Source organism: Chaetodon auriga, chromosome 7, assembly GCF_051107435.1.
Source record: "Chaetodon auriga isolate fChaAug3 chromosome 7, fChaAug3.hap1, whole genome shotgun sequence".
Lineage (NCBI taxonomy): Eukaryota > Metazoa > Chordata > Actinopteri > Chaetodontiformes > Chaetodontidae > Chaetodon > Chaetodon auriga.
This window is the reverse complement of record NC_135080.1, coordinates 12928004-12945029: the sequence shown is the minus strand read 5'-3', so window position 1 is coordinate 12945029 and position 17026 is coordinate 12928004. Positions and strand designations below refer to the sequence as shown.

At 42.2% G+C, this 17026-nt stretch overlaps 1 protein-coding gene across 1 annotated transcript in view; it reads left to right on the top strand.

Annotated features, from left to right (window-relative positions):
- LOC143323203 (lissencephaly-1 homolog) overlaps positions 1 to 17026 on the top strand; it is a 36170-nt gene that overhangs the window by 15028 nt on the left and 4116 nt on the right. Inside the window, exons 3-10 of the mRNA XM_076734918.1 lie at positions 3503 to 3587; positions 6154 to 6228; positions 6525 to 6731; positions 10507 to 10675; positions 12311 to 12413; positions 12529 to 12757; positions 15465 to 15566; positions 15714 to 15870. Of these exons, the coding sequence (XP_076591033.1) occupies positions 3503 to 3587; positions 6154 to 6228; positions 6525 to 6731; positions 10507 to 10675; positions 12311 to 12413; positions 12529 to 12757; positions 15465 to 15566; positions 15714 to 15870 (1127 nt within the window). The remainder of the gene's footprint in view (positions 1 to 3502; positions 3588 to 6153; positions 6229 to 6524; positions 6732 to 10506; positions 10676 to 12310; positions 12414 to 12528; positions 12758 to 15464; positions 15567 to 15713; positions 15871 to 17026) is intronic.

Below are 17026 nucleotides of genomic sequence, written 5' to 3'. Positions count from 1 at the left end.
ATGCATCTCTCCCTCATTTCAGCCCCGTCCCTGTTTGTGTCACTGGCTGCTCTTTCCATTTCCCTCTGTTGAAGGTTTATAGTCCGTGAGAGAGCGGCTCTGTATCAGGTCTGACTGACCGCAACATTGATATAACCCATGGGAGACACCCTAATCTTTACTGAATGACACAAGATTGCGTGCACTTTTAAAAAGGGGCTACTGTTGTAGTTGAATAGTGGTTCATACGGATTTCATTCATGATGTCTTCAGAGAAAGCTTCTCAATCTCACTGAAGAGACCAAGTTTAGCGTTACGATATGGGCTTTAAAGGCTTTCTATTGTTCTTTCCCCCGTACTATCTGTCCTTTCTGGCCACGTACTCGCCCTGCCCTCTTTATCACTATCTCCCCATCACGTCATGTAGCTGTGGGCTGCTAGTAACCATGGAAACCAGCCGGTTTGCTCTCCTTCTGTCGACATTAGTACACATCTTTTCCCCCGTTTTCTTGCCCTTTCCCCACAGTGTTTGGGGTTTCGACATGTTCAAAACTGCCCGTTAGTCTGTGGTTTGTTTTTATTTATTATTTTTGCCATATATGGGGTGACAGGGGGGGTCAGGAGAGCAGTGGGGACTTTGTCTTCATGTCATTACTGAGGCACTTTGACAGCTGTCTACTCTCAGTATTGTACACTGCTGCTTAGCTATGCTTTTAAGTGCATATATTTGACAGTATGCATTGAAAAACAGAAACAGGAGGTGTCGATATAGCGTGTGCTCTATTGTTCTCGCAACATGCAAAAACACTCAAAACACATTGAATATGATTCATGATTACCAACTCATTCCCTGGAGCTACATGAACTGACTACTCCACCGTGTGGTTTGCTACAGCACCATGCAACATAGAAGTGAAGCATAAACCTTACATCAAAGTGACTTTTCTCTGCTACCATGTGCTCTCTTTGCCAACATTAGAATAATATTACTGTGTCCCATTGCTGTTCCTTTGTTGTTCATGCAGATGGCTCAAGAGTGTTTTCTCCATTTCGCTTTTTTTTGTCTCTGTCTCACGCTCTGCTTTGTGGTTACAGGCTGTTCTCAACCCTACTGTAATAAATGCATATTACACTGTTGCAAACTACCTGTTTCTTGCAGTGATACGAGACGAAGAGGAGACTAAAATAGAGTTCAATAATTCCCAGTTTGCTTACATTCTCCGTAGAGATACACATGATTCGTCAAATTGCAGCGAAGTGATTTGATTTTGTTCCTTTTTCTTGTTCTAAAGATTCAGCTAATGTAGAACCATCGCACAATTTCAGACAATTGTTGTCGTATTGGCACCTCAGAGTGTGGTCTTCCTGGTACTCCCATCCTCTGAATTGGATTGTAAAAACTGGTGTGACATGGAGTCAGTGGGTTTGGTGGAAACACACCTTCTCACACTCACTGACACACCCACACTACACCACATCAAAGCTTCCTCTGTGCCGCAGCTCCCCTCACCTGCAGCTTCACTCAGCTACTTATACACTTTCTCAGACATGCTAGCACACCCCCGCCCTCTCCTCTAGTTTTCTAGACTTATGGCAGGCAGGCTGTCAGAGGAGTAGATCACCTCCTGCTAACCTTGAGCTGTAATAAGGCCTGCTCCTGTTGTCATGGGGATTCAGGTGGGCAGAGGCAGACGAGGGTTTCAGTGCTCAACACTGACCGAGAGGGCGCAGGGGGCACAGACTGGGCCGACAGATTGTACCCCCCACCCCTTTCATATTGGCACCTCAAAGCCTTGCCTGCCTGACAGCTTGTCTAGCTTCTCCTGGCATTAATGGTGGGGTTTGTTATGTGCAAACACAGGAGGGCTGGAATCACGGAAATATTGTATTATCATCAGAGAAAAATAGCATTTTATCAGACATTCATGAATTCAGTGTCTTTTTCGTGTCTTTATTAAGTCTGTTTTTGCCACGTCTGGTGTGTAATAGTAATACTGAAAGCATAAGTAGGAAATAAAGAAGAAAAACAAATCCAAAACCAACCCTGTGTTCACATGAGTTACATGGTTAAGATTTTCTTTTCATGAAGGGGTATTCCAGTGTTTTATTGCTGCATGTTAATGAAGCCGTGTGGTCACAAGAGATCAATTAACATTTTTTTTTTTAAAAAGTAAGAAGACATTTATACAGCTGTATTCACAGACCAAACACTACTCCCTCCCTGTGAACACTGTAAAAGAATTCAGTTTCCTTTTTAAGGGTGACTTTAAATTAGTATTTTTATTTAATACAGTATAACACATACAGATCAAAAACTCATAAAGTTTGAGGTTCACCTGGGGAGTTTTAGTAGTGTGTCTTCTGTTGAATATTAGCGCAATCATGCTAATCAGCTTAGCACAGCCTGAAGAGTTAGGCTGGTATTGCAAACACAAATGAGTAGCAAGAGTATGAACATGTGTTTGGCAGCAATATTGAAAAACTGCCCAGCCCTGAATCAAAGCATTGCTTTCCTCTACTTAGAATATAATTACAAGATTGTATGAGCTAAGTGGAACATTTTGGATAAAAAAAGGAAGTAAAATAAATTACTTTACAGCACCCTCATGAGAATGTAATTAGATGGAGAATAAAAGCTTGAACCATTGAGACTAACTGACTTGAAGCTCATTAATAACTGGTGGTATATTGAACTGCTGCTGAGGCGACAGTCATAAACCAAACCTGTGTGTGTATGTGGGTGTGTGAATGTCTATGTTAGCTGTGTGTGTGTTGTAAGTGTATGGGTGGCCTCCTTTCTCCTCACTTTCAGCTCTGCCTGTGTAGTCTATTGTCTGTCTATCTGGACATCTCTCCTCACATATTTGAAATAGTAAGACAGCTACGCACCTCTGCTACCATCCTCACCACCTTTGTGACAGCTCCCTTTAAGGTCTGGTTGGTGTCTTTGAATATCAACTTGTGTTTGTCTAAAATTTATGCATGAAAAGGAGATGACCTGGAGTAAAAGTAAAGTGTACAGATCCTTCTCCGTGACTTGTCTGTCTTCTCTTTTTATATGGAGGTGATGGTGGGATGCACACTGACTCTCATTTTCCCCATATCTACACCATGGGGAGTCATCCCTTCCCATTATTTGCCCACAGCAACAAGAGCTCATTATAGAAGCCAGACAGATGTGTTCTCAATTTGTGTCAAATGGGCGGAGAGGGTTTTGTGTGTATGTGAGAGAGTAGGAGACTGTCTGTGTGTATTGTTAGAGGTAGTTCTAAGTGTTAGACTGCATTTATGCATGGCAAGCATTTTTATTATATAGCTAGAAGCATGATAACAGTCTGAATGTGTGAAAAGCTTGTAAAATGTACATCTTTGTCTGACAGGTTTCCTGAACATGCTTATTTTCTCTCTTTGTTTTACAGCGGTGAATACAACTCCATTAATCGCGTTGTGTCCCGCGGTATTTAACAACTATCTTGTCTGCTAATCAGGAGAACTAATTATGGGTCCTCTTTGTCTGTTTCAGAAATCGAGCGATAGCCGATTATCTACGTTCCAATGGATATGAAGAGGCATATTCCACTTTCAAGAAGGAGGCGGAATTAGATAATGTGAGTAGATTAAGGGTGGACACATACATCCGCACAGCCAATCAGACCAATTTACACAAACAATATGCCTTGATTTCCACTTCATTTGTCATTTTAGTCAACATGTTCACAAGTGTGACTGGGAGCACCTGCACCCAATTATGTTGATCTGGCTGATTAGGGGTCTGTGCTACATGCTCATGCTAACTAATGTTGAGAAAAGCCTTTATTCACTTGGAAAAGTTGTTTGTGATATATATACTGTTTTTAATTTTACATTATTTGCTTTACCTTCTGATAAATTTGTATTGCTAAAGCTAGTAGCACAGGAATGGCAGAATAAGCGCAGCCAAAATTTCCCAATACCAACATGCCCCGAAAATGTCGAGAAAGGAAATATCCTTGTACCTGTTGTTAGCTGTTTTATTGAGTTGCCCATTTGTGAAATGTTCCCAACAACTTTAACCTCCCATTGGTAAGCAGTTGTACAGTGTATATGTCAAGGGCTTTTCATCCTGTGCACACCTTCACTCACCCTTAAAGATGGAAGTCAGCACTTAAACCTCATAGACATTGTAGTATTTCAAATGTTCTGGAGTAAAGAGTCAAAATGTGAATGAAAATGTTCTGTTGTCTGTGCCCCTTTAAAATCAACCTTAAGTATTTTAACCAATCGTGCTCCTAAAAAGTTGATTCCTTCGAACGTTTCAGGAGCTCCAGTGTTCATGTTAACTCACAGCCCTGCTCGTAATGTCATTTCTGATTCATCTCCTTTTCATCTCACTCCTCTTTTTATCCTCTCTGCCTCTCTGGAGCACCTCTTCTCTCACCTTGTGTTCACATGACACCCCACCCCCTTCTCCTCTGTGCCTTTATTCGCTCGTCTTCCAGACGTTTTCTCTGTGGCAGCCCTATGGAAGCAGACTGAATAATAGATGAATGGCACAGAGGGATAGGTGCACCCTGTTGGGTATTACCGCTCAGTCACACACACAACTTGGCAGCACCATGCTAAACAAACCAGCAAAGTATTTTTAGCACAATTTCCCTGAGGCAAAAATGTTTGACTTTGATTAACATGGCATTTTTTTAATGCCTGTTAAATGTGGTCAGGTTTTATTCAGAGTGAATTTCATGTTTTTGCCTCGGCTCTTTGTGGCTACTCGAATAACAGTTTAAGGTTAATGCTATTCAAGATGGTGTGCAGTAGCAGGTTTTCAGAGTAGGAATAATTAATAAGCTTCATGCTTTAGTTTTTCTGTTTGCCTCATTAAAGAAATATATATACCTGCACGTACACACAAACACACACATACATGGATACTACCCACTGTCAAGAGACTGGCAGGCTGCAGTGAAGTCTGGCACAGTGTGTGCGCGCATATTGCATTGGTGTGTACGTGTGTTTGTGTGTGTGTGTCTGTGTTGGTGTAATGGGCAGAGTCTCCAGGCAGATGGCAGATTAGATGATGGCAGACTTGTCCATACTGGCTCCCCTGCTCTCCCTCCATGTTTTCTTTCTCCTCCATTTCTCCACAGTGCCTCAGTTCACGTCTTTGTCTTCGTACACATCACACTGTTAGTCTGACGAGAATCACCTCTTGCCATTGAGAAGTGTTAAATACAGCCGATTCTGATGCCTGCAACTCTCCACACCTCGAGGATGTCTGCTTTTGTTTCCAGCCTAGGCTGAGGAGCTCGCTGTGAAATTGGAAAGCAACGCTAATTTTCTCCCTCACTGACACTCGTAGCTGTCTGTCAATGTGGTTTTTTGATGCTTTGGTAGTTAGTAACAGCCTCAAGGTATCGTCACACACAGTGGCACCAAAATGGTTTGTGTTAGGTGTATAGAATAATATTAACAAAACCAAGCTTCACTCTTCAGTTTTTCTGTTTTATTGAGAGCTGAAACTGCTAATGATTACAGAAAAGCCTCTGGGTGATGGTGTCGGATTTTCCTTGGACTGAATGATTACTTCATTAATAAATAATAATTCTTAGGTTGATTATAATAAAAATAATCATTATTTGCTGCCCCAGTTTTATTTTTAGTCTGTATGAAACAACAGAAAACATCCCACCACTCTATGTTGTTCCTTTCTTGGCAGTAAGAAACAGACTGTATGTGCCATGAAGTCTGTTATGTAAAAGGTAGTGGCCAGCTCGTGGTATTAGCCTGCAGGTGGAATCAGGCTGCCGTCTGCCAGCACTGCCACAAGTTAACTTCCACCGCTGCCTCCAGTACCGGGTGTGTGGCTGTAAGCTGCCTAAGCCTTTCTTGTCTGCAGGAGATTAGCCTGTGTGAGAAGGATTAAGACTAGGGTGTGTGTTTATATGTGTGTAGTATGTATGTGTTTGTGTGTGTGTTGTACAGTAGGTTGGCAGTGTCTGGCAGTCACTGTTGGCCTGTGAGGGGTGTGTAAATAATTCCCTGTTCTTTCTTACTATAGCCAAAGACCTCAGCATGCTACCCCAGCTGGCCCCCCTCCCACAGGCCTCACAGATTATGCTGAGCCCATGACTTTGATTGGCTTTCTTCGCATGTTTGTCTGATACCCTTTTTTTTGTGTTCCTCTTTTCTCCACAGAATGAAGAGTTGGATAAGAAGTACGCCGGCCTTTTGGAAAAGAAATGGACCTCAGTCATCAGATTACAAAAGAAGGTTTGTGGGTTTTTTCCTCCTCAAAGAATGCTTGTGGGGATTGAAGTCTTGTGAAAGGTTCATGACATTACTGCTGAATCCACTGATAACACTGAAAGGAAGGAGTAAAAAGCATTGATTCAGCTCTTAATATATTAATCATTTGTTTAAATCACACACTTGAGCAAACTTGCCACAATTAAAAGCCTGTTTTATGAATCTTTCTGTTCCCTCTTCGGTATAATTGTCTAGATGTGTGCATATTTCTACATACTTGACTTTCTGCCTCTATATTGTGAACTTGTACCTGTGGACAGGTGATGGAACTTGAATCCAAACTGAATGAAGCTAAGGAGGAGATCACACTGGGTGGGCCCGTAAGTCAGAAACGTGACCCCAAAGAGTGGATCCCACGCCCACCAGAAAGGTATGCGCTGAGTGGCCACCGCAGTCCAGTCACCCGCGTCATCTTCCACCCAGTCTTCAGTGTCATGGTGTCAGCTTCGGAGGACGCAACAATAAAGGTCAGTCATGCTGGATGGTGGGATTGATGGTTTGGCAACATTTTTTTTACCTTACACCTCTTGGCGATACAGCTGTTTTTCAGGATTGTCAAACCATGTTCTGCTCAGAGTCTGTAGGTTTTCCAAATAAAAGCTTTGGTTTCACTAATTCGTTCATCATCTTTGGGCTGAAGGTGTGCACATCAGCAAAATTGCTGCTGAGGTCTCTAATGAAAACCTGCAGGTTTTTTGTTTCCCCCTTTGCACATGATCGGATCACTCTGATCTGTTGCATGCATCTATTGATGTTTGTTTCCAGTTCAACACAACCATGTCTTTTATGTACTGTATGTACATACACTTCAGCACATGTCGAGCTTTTCCAAAGCCACAGTAGCTTTTATAAGTCTTATGATGACCATGAGACATTACACGTTTCCAGGCATGAAAAGCTGCTATGCTGATCTGACATTTTTTGCATGAGACTAATTTATAATTCACTAAAAAAAACTGTCAGCAAATATGCTGTCGCACATAACTGATGAAATGAGAACAGTATTTTTGAGATCACAAATGCCATCCTGTGTTGCAGAGCTGGCTCTAGAATGAGGCTGTTTATTAACCAGTGTAAACTGAGAGTATAGATGATTATGGTAAGGCTGTCTTACACATCTGGTGGTAGACTGGATTAACGATCAGAAAAGATGAGATAAAACTTAATTGATCGCACATTGTGGAAATGAAGTTGTTACAGCCAGCAAAGTATGACACGATAGGCAAAAGCAGTGGCATCAAAGGATCAAGATAAAAAGTCAACTATGTTTACGTACAGATTATAAAAGGACATTTTTATGTGATGGATGCATAGATGAGTTTTCAAAAGAGTTAGCAGGCAAACTGACTTAAAGGCCTTTCTTTCACTTTCCCCTCTCTGTGAATCTTTTCCTTGAATCTCCACTTTTCTACCTAAGAGGATGAACTGACCACCTTCTCCCTCTGTTTCGTCTCTTCTCTATTAATTCAATGTGTGCTGCCATTTCTTTCAGGAGATATAAACAAAACTCAGCTGTGCTGAATGTCCAGTTACTATAGTAGCAACTGAACTATAAATACAATACTGTCAGTATTAAAGAGTCACATTGTCACGTGACTCTTTAATTTAAGTATAAATAGAGCAGTGCACAACACTTATAGTAGTCACCAAGACAAGATTTGCTCAAACCATTATTCAGTGCATGATGCCCTCCAGCTGCACACACTCAGCTTGCGCAGATAGCACAGCTGTGGATCTGTATGGGTATTATTTGACTATGCTAATGTTTTCATTGAAGATGTTTGGACTGAAGCAGAAAAAAATACTTCATAAAGATTTATCTGTCGTGTGATTCTGGAGCTTCCTCAGTTCATCTTTTTAGATGTTTGCATAGGATTCAGGTTTTTACTATTATTATTTTTTTAATGTAGTGCCAGCTTGATTGCAGCTCTACTGCACACAGCTCTTGCTCAGTATGTTGAATGGTGCTCCTTTCTCTTCCTCCTTTCCTTTTCCATTTATTATGCCACCCCTCTAGACACGCCCTGGATTACACTCTCTCTATTGTCTATGTATCCCTGGATTCCATATATAAACTCCATGGTCTGTCTCTGGGCTATTTTTGCAATAGCAGCCCTCCCTTGCCTCACTGAACAATGCCAATACTCTGTTGAGCTGTTTGTTCTGCATATTTTATTCATGAGACAATAAGAGACACATGTACATCTCCTCAGCTAAACCCACGCAGTAGGGATTCCTCTCTCCGTTTTGGCATCTTCTTCCTTTTCCTTCCCCACCCGTCACTCCCACTGCAGCCTCACCTCCCAGCATCCTGCCTCATTTATCTTTCACTTAAAGCATCAGCAGCCCCGCCATGACTGCCCACCATCCCTCAGGAGGAAATCTAAAATTCAGCCCTGCTTTCTTGCACCTTCTCTTCTGGCCGCCTCATCTCTCAGTGGCCTGGCCTCGCTCCCCCTGTGTCCTACTTTTCTCCTCCTGAACAGCTCTGTTAAATTTTTAACTGGGGAGGAGACCTTGTGCTCTTTATTCTCTGTCACTAACTGAGAGACGCATCGGCTTTCCACTTCATAGCAGTGAGCCTGCCTAGCCTCATGATCAGATTGAGCTGCTGCTTCCTTCAATTTCAGTCATTCAGCCTGATACTGTGCTCATGATAGCCTATTTCTTGTTGAGAGGAGAGGTACTTTTGTTTTGTTTTGCTCAAAATCAGTTAGTATTGAGTGACATATCCATCCTGTCAATGTAATTTACAGGTAATACAGAGGTTGCAGGGATAGCTAGGATCTACCTGGAAAGAGTTTGAGTTTTTAAACCAGTGGTGTGGAAACTGACAACGTTTCATCTGGTCTGTGGGGCAAATCATAAATACAAAAAAGCAATTACTTTTCATCAGCAGTAAAAGAAAATAACATAAAATAGTAGATTGGATTTGTGAAGGAAGGTGTTGTTGCTGCTGCAGAGCTGCTTGGTTGTTTGAAATGGTCCTGGTCCTCCTCCACCTCTTTCTTTCCTCATCCTCTCTTTTCTACCAATGTGGCAGATCTTTGCATGACAAGATGTAACCTTGAGTTCAGCTCTAACCTTTCACAGTATGTAAATCATCAGGTGCTGGGTGTAGCCCTGTGCTCACTCAGACATGTCAACCAGAGGTTAGGTTAATTTAAACAAAGGCGAAGAGCTTACATTTCAGCTTACTTATTGCTTCATACATGGCATACACAAAGACAGTCTTTGTATTATTATTGTTCTTTGAATGACAGATTGGAGGCGTTTCCCTGAAAGAATGTAAACTGTTAATCAGGAAATGGGGCAAGTGTTTTGGTTTTCTGCTCTAACAGTGCCCTAGAGGCACGCCGGTAGGACTCAATGGTGACACAGCACTGAGTTGCAGGTAGCTAAATGGATTAATCATGCTTCAGATGCTGCTGCTAAATACTGTTTTATGTGTATAGACTATTAAACCTGGTGTACCTCCAAACACATTAACTGCATTGATCTTCTCCAGGATAACCCCCCACCCCCGCACTTTGTACCTCGCGGCCATCTGTAGCTTCCTTTGGGGAGGCAGAAGGACCAGAGGGAGGGGGGGAGGAGAGCGGGGGTCTCCTGTCACCGTCTGCCCAAAATCCCCCACCCCAAGAGGGGAACCAAGGAGGGTTTATCCCTCCGTGACAAACCGTCTGTCTGCTTGAAAGCCAGAGACATATAACAGCTTTCTCAAGCTAGAAAATCAGGCTTACTGCTGTCCCACTCCATATTCTGTCTGTACTCCAACTGGCAGTGCCATGCTGGATGCAATAAACTGTCTCTCTGTTTTTATCAGGCCTAACTGTAACCCTAATCGGCATCCTGGCACATGCAACCCTGCCAATAGCAACAGTAATGTGCCACAGATTCTGTAATTCAATATACATAGTGTGTGGTGTCTGCAAACAGAGGCCCGTAATGAACTCTTAGATGAGTGTCATTGCAGTACAGTAATTTTTAATCACTCTGCCATCAGCATGTCTTGTTCTTTGGACCGTAGTTTGACTTCTCTGGACAGCTCGGCTCTCTCTTCTCAGCTTGTTTTGGCTGCTGAACTGTTGCTGCTGAGAAACGAGGTGATACAGGGCCACAGATGATGTGACATTTGGGGGCTTTGTTGGAATTTATAAAGGGATTCAGTTTGAGCAGCATAAGTGTGTTTCCCAGTGATATACAGGTAAATATATTGACTATGCATGTTCTCTTCTGCAGGTCTGGGACTATGAGACAGGAGACTTTGAACGCACACTGAAGGGCCACACAGATTCGGTGCAGGACATCTCTTTCGACCAGACTGGCAAACTGCTAGCATCTTGCTCTGCAGACATGACTATCAAGCTGTGGGATTTTCAAGGCTTTGAGTGCATCAGGACCATGCATGGTAAGAAGATAACATTGCTTTGTATTCCCACCTTTTTTGGCAAGAAAGGGAAAAAATTGGCAAGGATTTGCAGCTATGCATCACAGCTGGTACCATTTGTGTTCTCTGTGTGAACTTGTTCTATAATGGTTGCCACATCACTGCTGTATGACTGCAGCTTGTGACTGTACGAAGGGCTCAGGTGGTGCAGATGCTGTTCGTTATCACATTTGATGCTGTTGATGACTCTCAATCTGCTCCAATTCACAACACCTTACGCTGAGATTCAGGACTAGCTCTGACAAAAGGACTGTTTTAGCTATCTTGTCTCTCTTAGTACCCACACTACTCACCACCATCCATCCAGCTCTTCTTTAAATATAATCATTTACAGTCATTGAAATTGGTTCAGCTTTTTTTTCTTAGTCTATCTACATTCTTTTTTACTGATGTGAGAATCTACTATGCCATTGGTCATGTCATCACGGAAGCAGCAGCATACACCCCCTCTTTTACACCCTAATTGCCAAGTAAATGATGGCAGCGGAGTCTACATGTTCCCTCAGGCCCTGCTGATTTTAAGAACCAGTATTTGAATAATTTTTTTCCCCTTGTTGGAATTGTGAGAAGGCCCCCCATCAACCAGCCAGCAGCAGCCCAAAGAATATGAAGCCTCAGCATTTCTCATTTTGTTCTCCTCTTCATACGTATGCTAGAAGTGCCCGTTATTGTCTGACTGGGCGGGAGACATGAATGAATATCCATGGAATAAATAAGCCTGCTTGGCGCACACACAAGAAATGCTCTGGCATTCTTCAATTTATGCTGGAGTTGTAAATCCTGCATTTTGTGCAAGTGAGCAACAGATTTCACTGGCTGCCAATCGTTTTTTTTGTAAATGAGGGTGTGAGCTCCTGGCACACTTCCTCTAGCAGATGAGCTGTGTTCACACTGTGCAGAAAAACATTTAAGTGCAGAGATCACAATCTAAAACCATCTATTAAACAGCCTGCTGTCGAGTTTTCCTCCCCTCCATTTCCTCTCCATCCTTCTTTTTACTACTCAATTCACTTTTTTCATCCACTCCTCCTTTTTTCACATCTTAGAAAAAAAAACATAAGGCCGACTGGTGAAGTAGATTAGTGCCGATTTGGGCAGCGGTTTAATTATCCTCTTCAGCACCAGATAGCACTTTTATGCGTAGCTGCCACCCATTATTATAGCCTGATGGCATGTGTATGTGCGCACACACACACACACACACACACACAGTTAAGCTGGCCTTTTAGAGTGTACTTACTGTTGTCTTCATCTGTTTAGCAGCTTAAATATGGCCCAGCATCTAGGTAATTAGGCATCTCTTATTCTCCATGGAACAAAGTAAGCCCCAGCAAATTGGCTGCCTCGCTTGTCATTTAATTGGCTAACCCATCGTTTTTTGGTGCTGTTGGTGGCGGGAAACGTGTCTTCAAAAAAATAAAAAATATCATTGCTGAATTTTGATTCCTGTAATACCTTCCTCTGTTTAAAGGAGGATAGATTAAAGGGATCTTGTGTGGCCGTTACACTGGCTTGAAGTATTGCATTGGGCTGCTCAGAAAGCTTTATGATGGTTCCTTGCTCCATTTTGAGATCTTGTTTTTGTCTCTTGTCCAGGACATGACCACAATGTTTCGTCTGTAGCCATCATGCCCAATGGAGACCACATTGTTTCTGCCTCAAGGGACAAAACCATAAAAATGTGGGAGGTGGCAACTGGGTACGCAGCCGTCTCACACATTCTTGAAACCACTGTGTTTTTTAAGTATGATATTCTGTTTGATTGTTCACATTCACATCCACCATGACAACTCCTTATTGTTTTCTGTGCATAGCTACTGTGTGAAGACCTTCACAGGCCACAGGGAGTGGGTCCGTATGGTGCGGCCAAACCAGGACGGCACACTGATTGCCAGCTGCTCCAATGACCAAACGGTGCGCGTGTGGGTCGTGGCCTCCAAAGAGTGCAAGGCTGAGCTGCGGGAGCATGAACATGTTGTGGAGTGCATCTCCTGGGCACCAGAGAGCGCCTACCCCATCATCCTAGATGCCACAGGCTCTGAGGTAAAGGATCACTCAGACCTTTTCCTGTTTTTCCCAAAACATCCTCAGACCTTGACGGTTCAGATCATATCTCTAGATAAATCTCTTCAGCTCTGCAAGTCTTTTAGTTCACACCAACTAAAGTATATTCTTGTGTGGACCAGTAGCACATCAGTTGAAGTGTGCTCACACAAAGAGGAAGGGCAAGAGGCTGTTTCCACTGCAGAAATATTCCTGAAGACCTCTCTCCATCTTTCTTTTGGAAATGGCAAAGGCAACTGGATTTGTTTCTTCTTCTTCTTCTTCTTCTTCTTTGAGGTTTACAGACACGTTTGTTTCCAGCTTGTTATATTTACTCCTTCTGCTTGTCACAACCATGCATAGCATAGCCTATACCACCACCTTCTAATGAAACTATGCTTTGTGTAGCCAACTTCATTTGCGCCAAAACAGTTGTTCCAAACGCACCTAATTGATATTAATCTTTTCTTTTTTTTCTTATCCCTTGCGGTATTTTAAAAGTTTGTGCTTCAAATTCGCATGGCAATTAGATGGAAACACGGCTAGTGAGTCTCCTACGTCACTGCTCAGACTCACAGCCATGTGAACGGACCAGCTTGAAATGAAGAGTGTGTGCATGCTTACACAGATGGAATATCAGCATGGCCTCGAGTCAGCCCCGACTCCCTCCTCTTGCCTTGTGATCTCAAGTGTATCCAATTGTAGCCTTGTCAGATTAAAACAATATTTGCCCCACAGCAGTTGTCCCAGTCTAACCAAAGTGAAAAACAAATATTCCATTTTCAAAGAAACTGTTTTTTTCTGTAGTTTTTGTTTCTTGATTCATGCATAGAAGTTGTAAATTACTGCTGGATAAATGGACTGATGGACACTTGATGCTAGAGAGGCAGCTGCTGTCACACAGATGCACAGTGTTTGCCTGCTTTTTTTAAAATTCTTGCTTTTAAATAAATCGTTTTTGCTTGATTTATTCCATTAATGCCTCCATGCTGGCACCAGCTGTGGTACAGTATTATGTTTTTGGGTTGTCTGTCCATCCCATTGTTGTGAGCGCCTTCAGAGAATGTCTTCAAAGTTTGCCCAAAAAGCTCAAAGATTAAAGGTCAACCTCACAAAACACCTTTTTGGCCCTCGCTCAAGGATCCATATGCATATTATGAGAAAATTTCACACAAATGTCTCATAGTATAAAATGATGAAGTTATGACATTTTATATCCCAAAGGTCAGCTTCACTGTGACATCATAAAGTTCTGGAGAATCACAGTTTCTGGCCAGTATTCAACACCATAACTCAGGAACAGAAGGGCAGATTGTGACCATATTTCACATTTCAGATACTGAATTGACGACACTAATCTTGAGTGTCCACCTTGAAACTCTGGTGATTGTATAGATCTTCTGTGCTGCCTCACTGAAGATGCATGTGAAGCATCCATGTTTCATAATATGTCACTTTTATACTGCAGAATCCACATTGAAGCATTGTAGTCCACCACAAGCTCATTGGTTCTGCTGATATTGAGCTTCAGGTGATTGTTGTTGCACCATGTGATGAAGCTCTCTATCAGTCCTCTGTCCTCCTCTGTAAAAATAGTCTCTAAGTGAAGACAACATGTTTCTCACTGGATGATTCTCTGGAATCGTACATGTTAATATAGTGATCACTTCCATATCACCAAAAAAGACACATAATGCATTTTATCTTAAGTCTTCACTACATATATTATATGAGTCGGGACAGACGTGGATGTAGATGCAAATTGACTGGTTCGCAGAGGCATACAACCATGAGGCCAACTTAAATAAGTTATCCAGCTTACTAATCAAGTTAAGCCCTCTGTAGAATTATCAAAACATTACATTAAAACTTATGGTCACCCATGCAACCATTTTGGTGATAATGTAGACCCTGGCAAGAAGTATTTTTTAAAAAACTGATCAATGAAATACAGCCACTTTGCAAAATTGTAAACATCCAGCTTTAAGTCATCTGACATGTCCGCTGTGTCTGAAATTCAACACAAAACAAGGTTACGTTTGGAAGAAACTTGAGAAATCTGGCTTTGTGAATGTGATGTTTGCCCAAGAGACAGAGCAGTTCTCAAATGATCAATGTCATCGTTGTCTCATTTCTGTTTACAACTCAAACACCAAAGCAGTTAAAAACGCAGCTTCATTGATCCTCTGGTTTGTGCTTAGATGCACCTGCCAGCCTGTTTGAACACAGTCTCCACTCATGCAGTTGAAACTATTAGGCATGTAATGACTGTAATGACTGTTAGTTCCGGTGTGCCTGACACAGCCTTTAAGTGTCTTTGTTATTGTGTTAGCGGTACTTTGTGGTAAATGTAGCAGGTAATTAATTAATTTAAGCTAATCTCTTTCCCCATGGTGACAGAGGATGCATGGATTTCACGTGTGCTTTACTTCCTGTTTTTTTTTTTTTACTCTAGGGAAACAGAAACTAACAAACAAAGCCACAGTACAGTTCCTTAAAATTACGTTACTTTTTCAAATAATTTGTAGTATTTGGTCTTTGATTTGACTTTTGAAATATTTTAGGGGAACACTGTTAAGATGGTTGTAAAAAAGGCTTGTATTCAGAATTTCAGAAGTATTAATAATGAATTACACGTGTTGTATTGTGTGTAGGTTTGCACCATTTTTCGCCATACTTCATGTTTTCCCTCTTTGTGCCTAACCAGACCAAGAAGAGTGGTAAGCCAGGCCCTTTCCTGTTGTCTGGCTCCAGAGACAAAACCATCAAGATGTGGGATGTTAGCATTGGCATGTGCCTTATGACACTGGTGAGGACCATCTTAGGCTAATAACCTTAAAGTAAACCATTTTATAATGTGTATGTATGTCTTGATATTTGGGTAAAATTTCTCGAATGAAAGCATTTTGCTTCATATGTGTAACTGGTGACTTGAGCAGCCTCTGTTTGATCACAGGTTGGCCATGACAACTGGGTGCGTGGTATCCTCTTCCACCCTGGAGGCAAGTTTATTGTGACCTGTGCAGATGACAAGACCTTAAGGATCTGGGACTACAAGAACAAGCGCTGCATGAAAACCCTGTGTGCCCACGAACACTTTGTTACCTCTCTGGGTAAGCAGCCCCTCACCTCCTGAAAAAAATACTATCCTTGTTATTGCTTGACCAGTCGGTCTCCTGAGGCCTTTATTCCATCCTCATTGGACAGTGGAGCTGGTTTCACAAATATCTGCTTTAGCCAAGAGTTGAATAATTGTAAAGGAGCCCAGATTCTCCACCGGCAGTGTGTGGAGCGTCCTGAGGGTTGCTGGCAGCTGGGGTTTAAGAGGTAGACAAGTGCTCGAGGATTTTCCCGCCTCCCCCTCCTTGTATCTGCAGCTTTTCAGCAGATCAAGGCTTGAGAACTCTCTTGAGGAGCTCTTCCGCCAACTTTTCCTTGGCAAGCCGTTTGAAACCCAGTCCTCTTAAATCCTGCTTCAACCAAAGAGGATATCGCTGTGAGCTATTGATGTGATGAAAAGACAAAGCACCTTTGTTTGAAATCACAGGAGGAGAAAAAAAAGTATTATTTTCACCCATTTTCTAAAAAAAAGTATTGTCCTGTCTGTTCGCCCAATATAGTACCAAGTACGTTTCTTCAAAATTGTTTGTGTTCTGCTTTTAAAGGACCAGTGTGTAGGATTTAGTGGTATCTAGTGGCGAGGCTACATATTGCAAGCCACTTAATACCCTTTGCCTCCTCCTCCCTCCCTTTCTGAGCACGTACGAGAACCTGTGGTGGCTGCGAAAACATGAAAATGAAATGGAAACATCATTATGAATGTTATATTCCATTCCTGACAATAGATACCCCTAAATCCTACATGCTGGTCCTTTAAATAGCCTGATCATTAACATTTGGACATTCAGTAATGAGTGATGTATCAACGCTGCCAGCGTCACTTTCAAGAGCTCAAAGGAACAAATGCTGCAATTACATTTTAAGCATCTTGGCCAACCAGACGCCCCCACTAAGGCGACTTGCACATTGCTCCAGTAATCTCATGCACACTTCTCTCTTTTAGGCAATCTTTCTGACATTATTTTCAATTAGTGCAATTATTTCTCTGGCTCTGGAACAGGAAAATGATTCTTAATCCCACCGACAAAGCTCTGATCGGTCTCATTCTCTCCAGCCATCAGAAACAGTTGTCAATGACTGCTGTTTAAATAGCTGGAAAAATCTGAGATGGCCAGTATGCTTCTCACATTGCCTGGAAACACTGTTTAG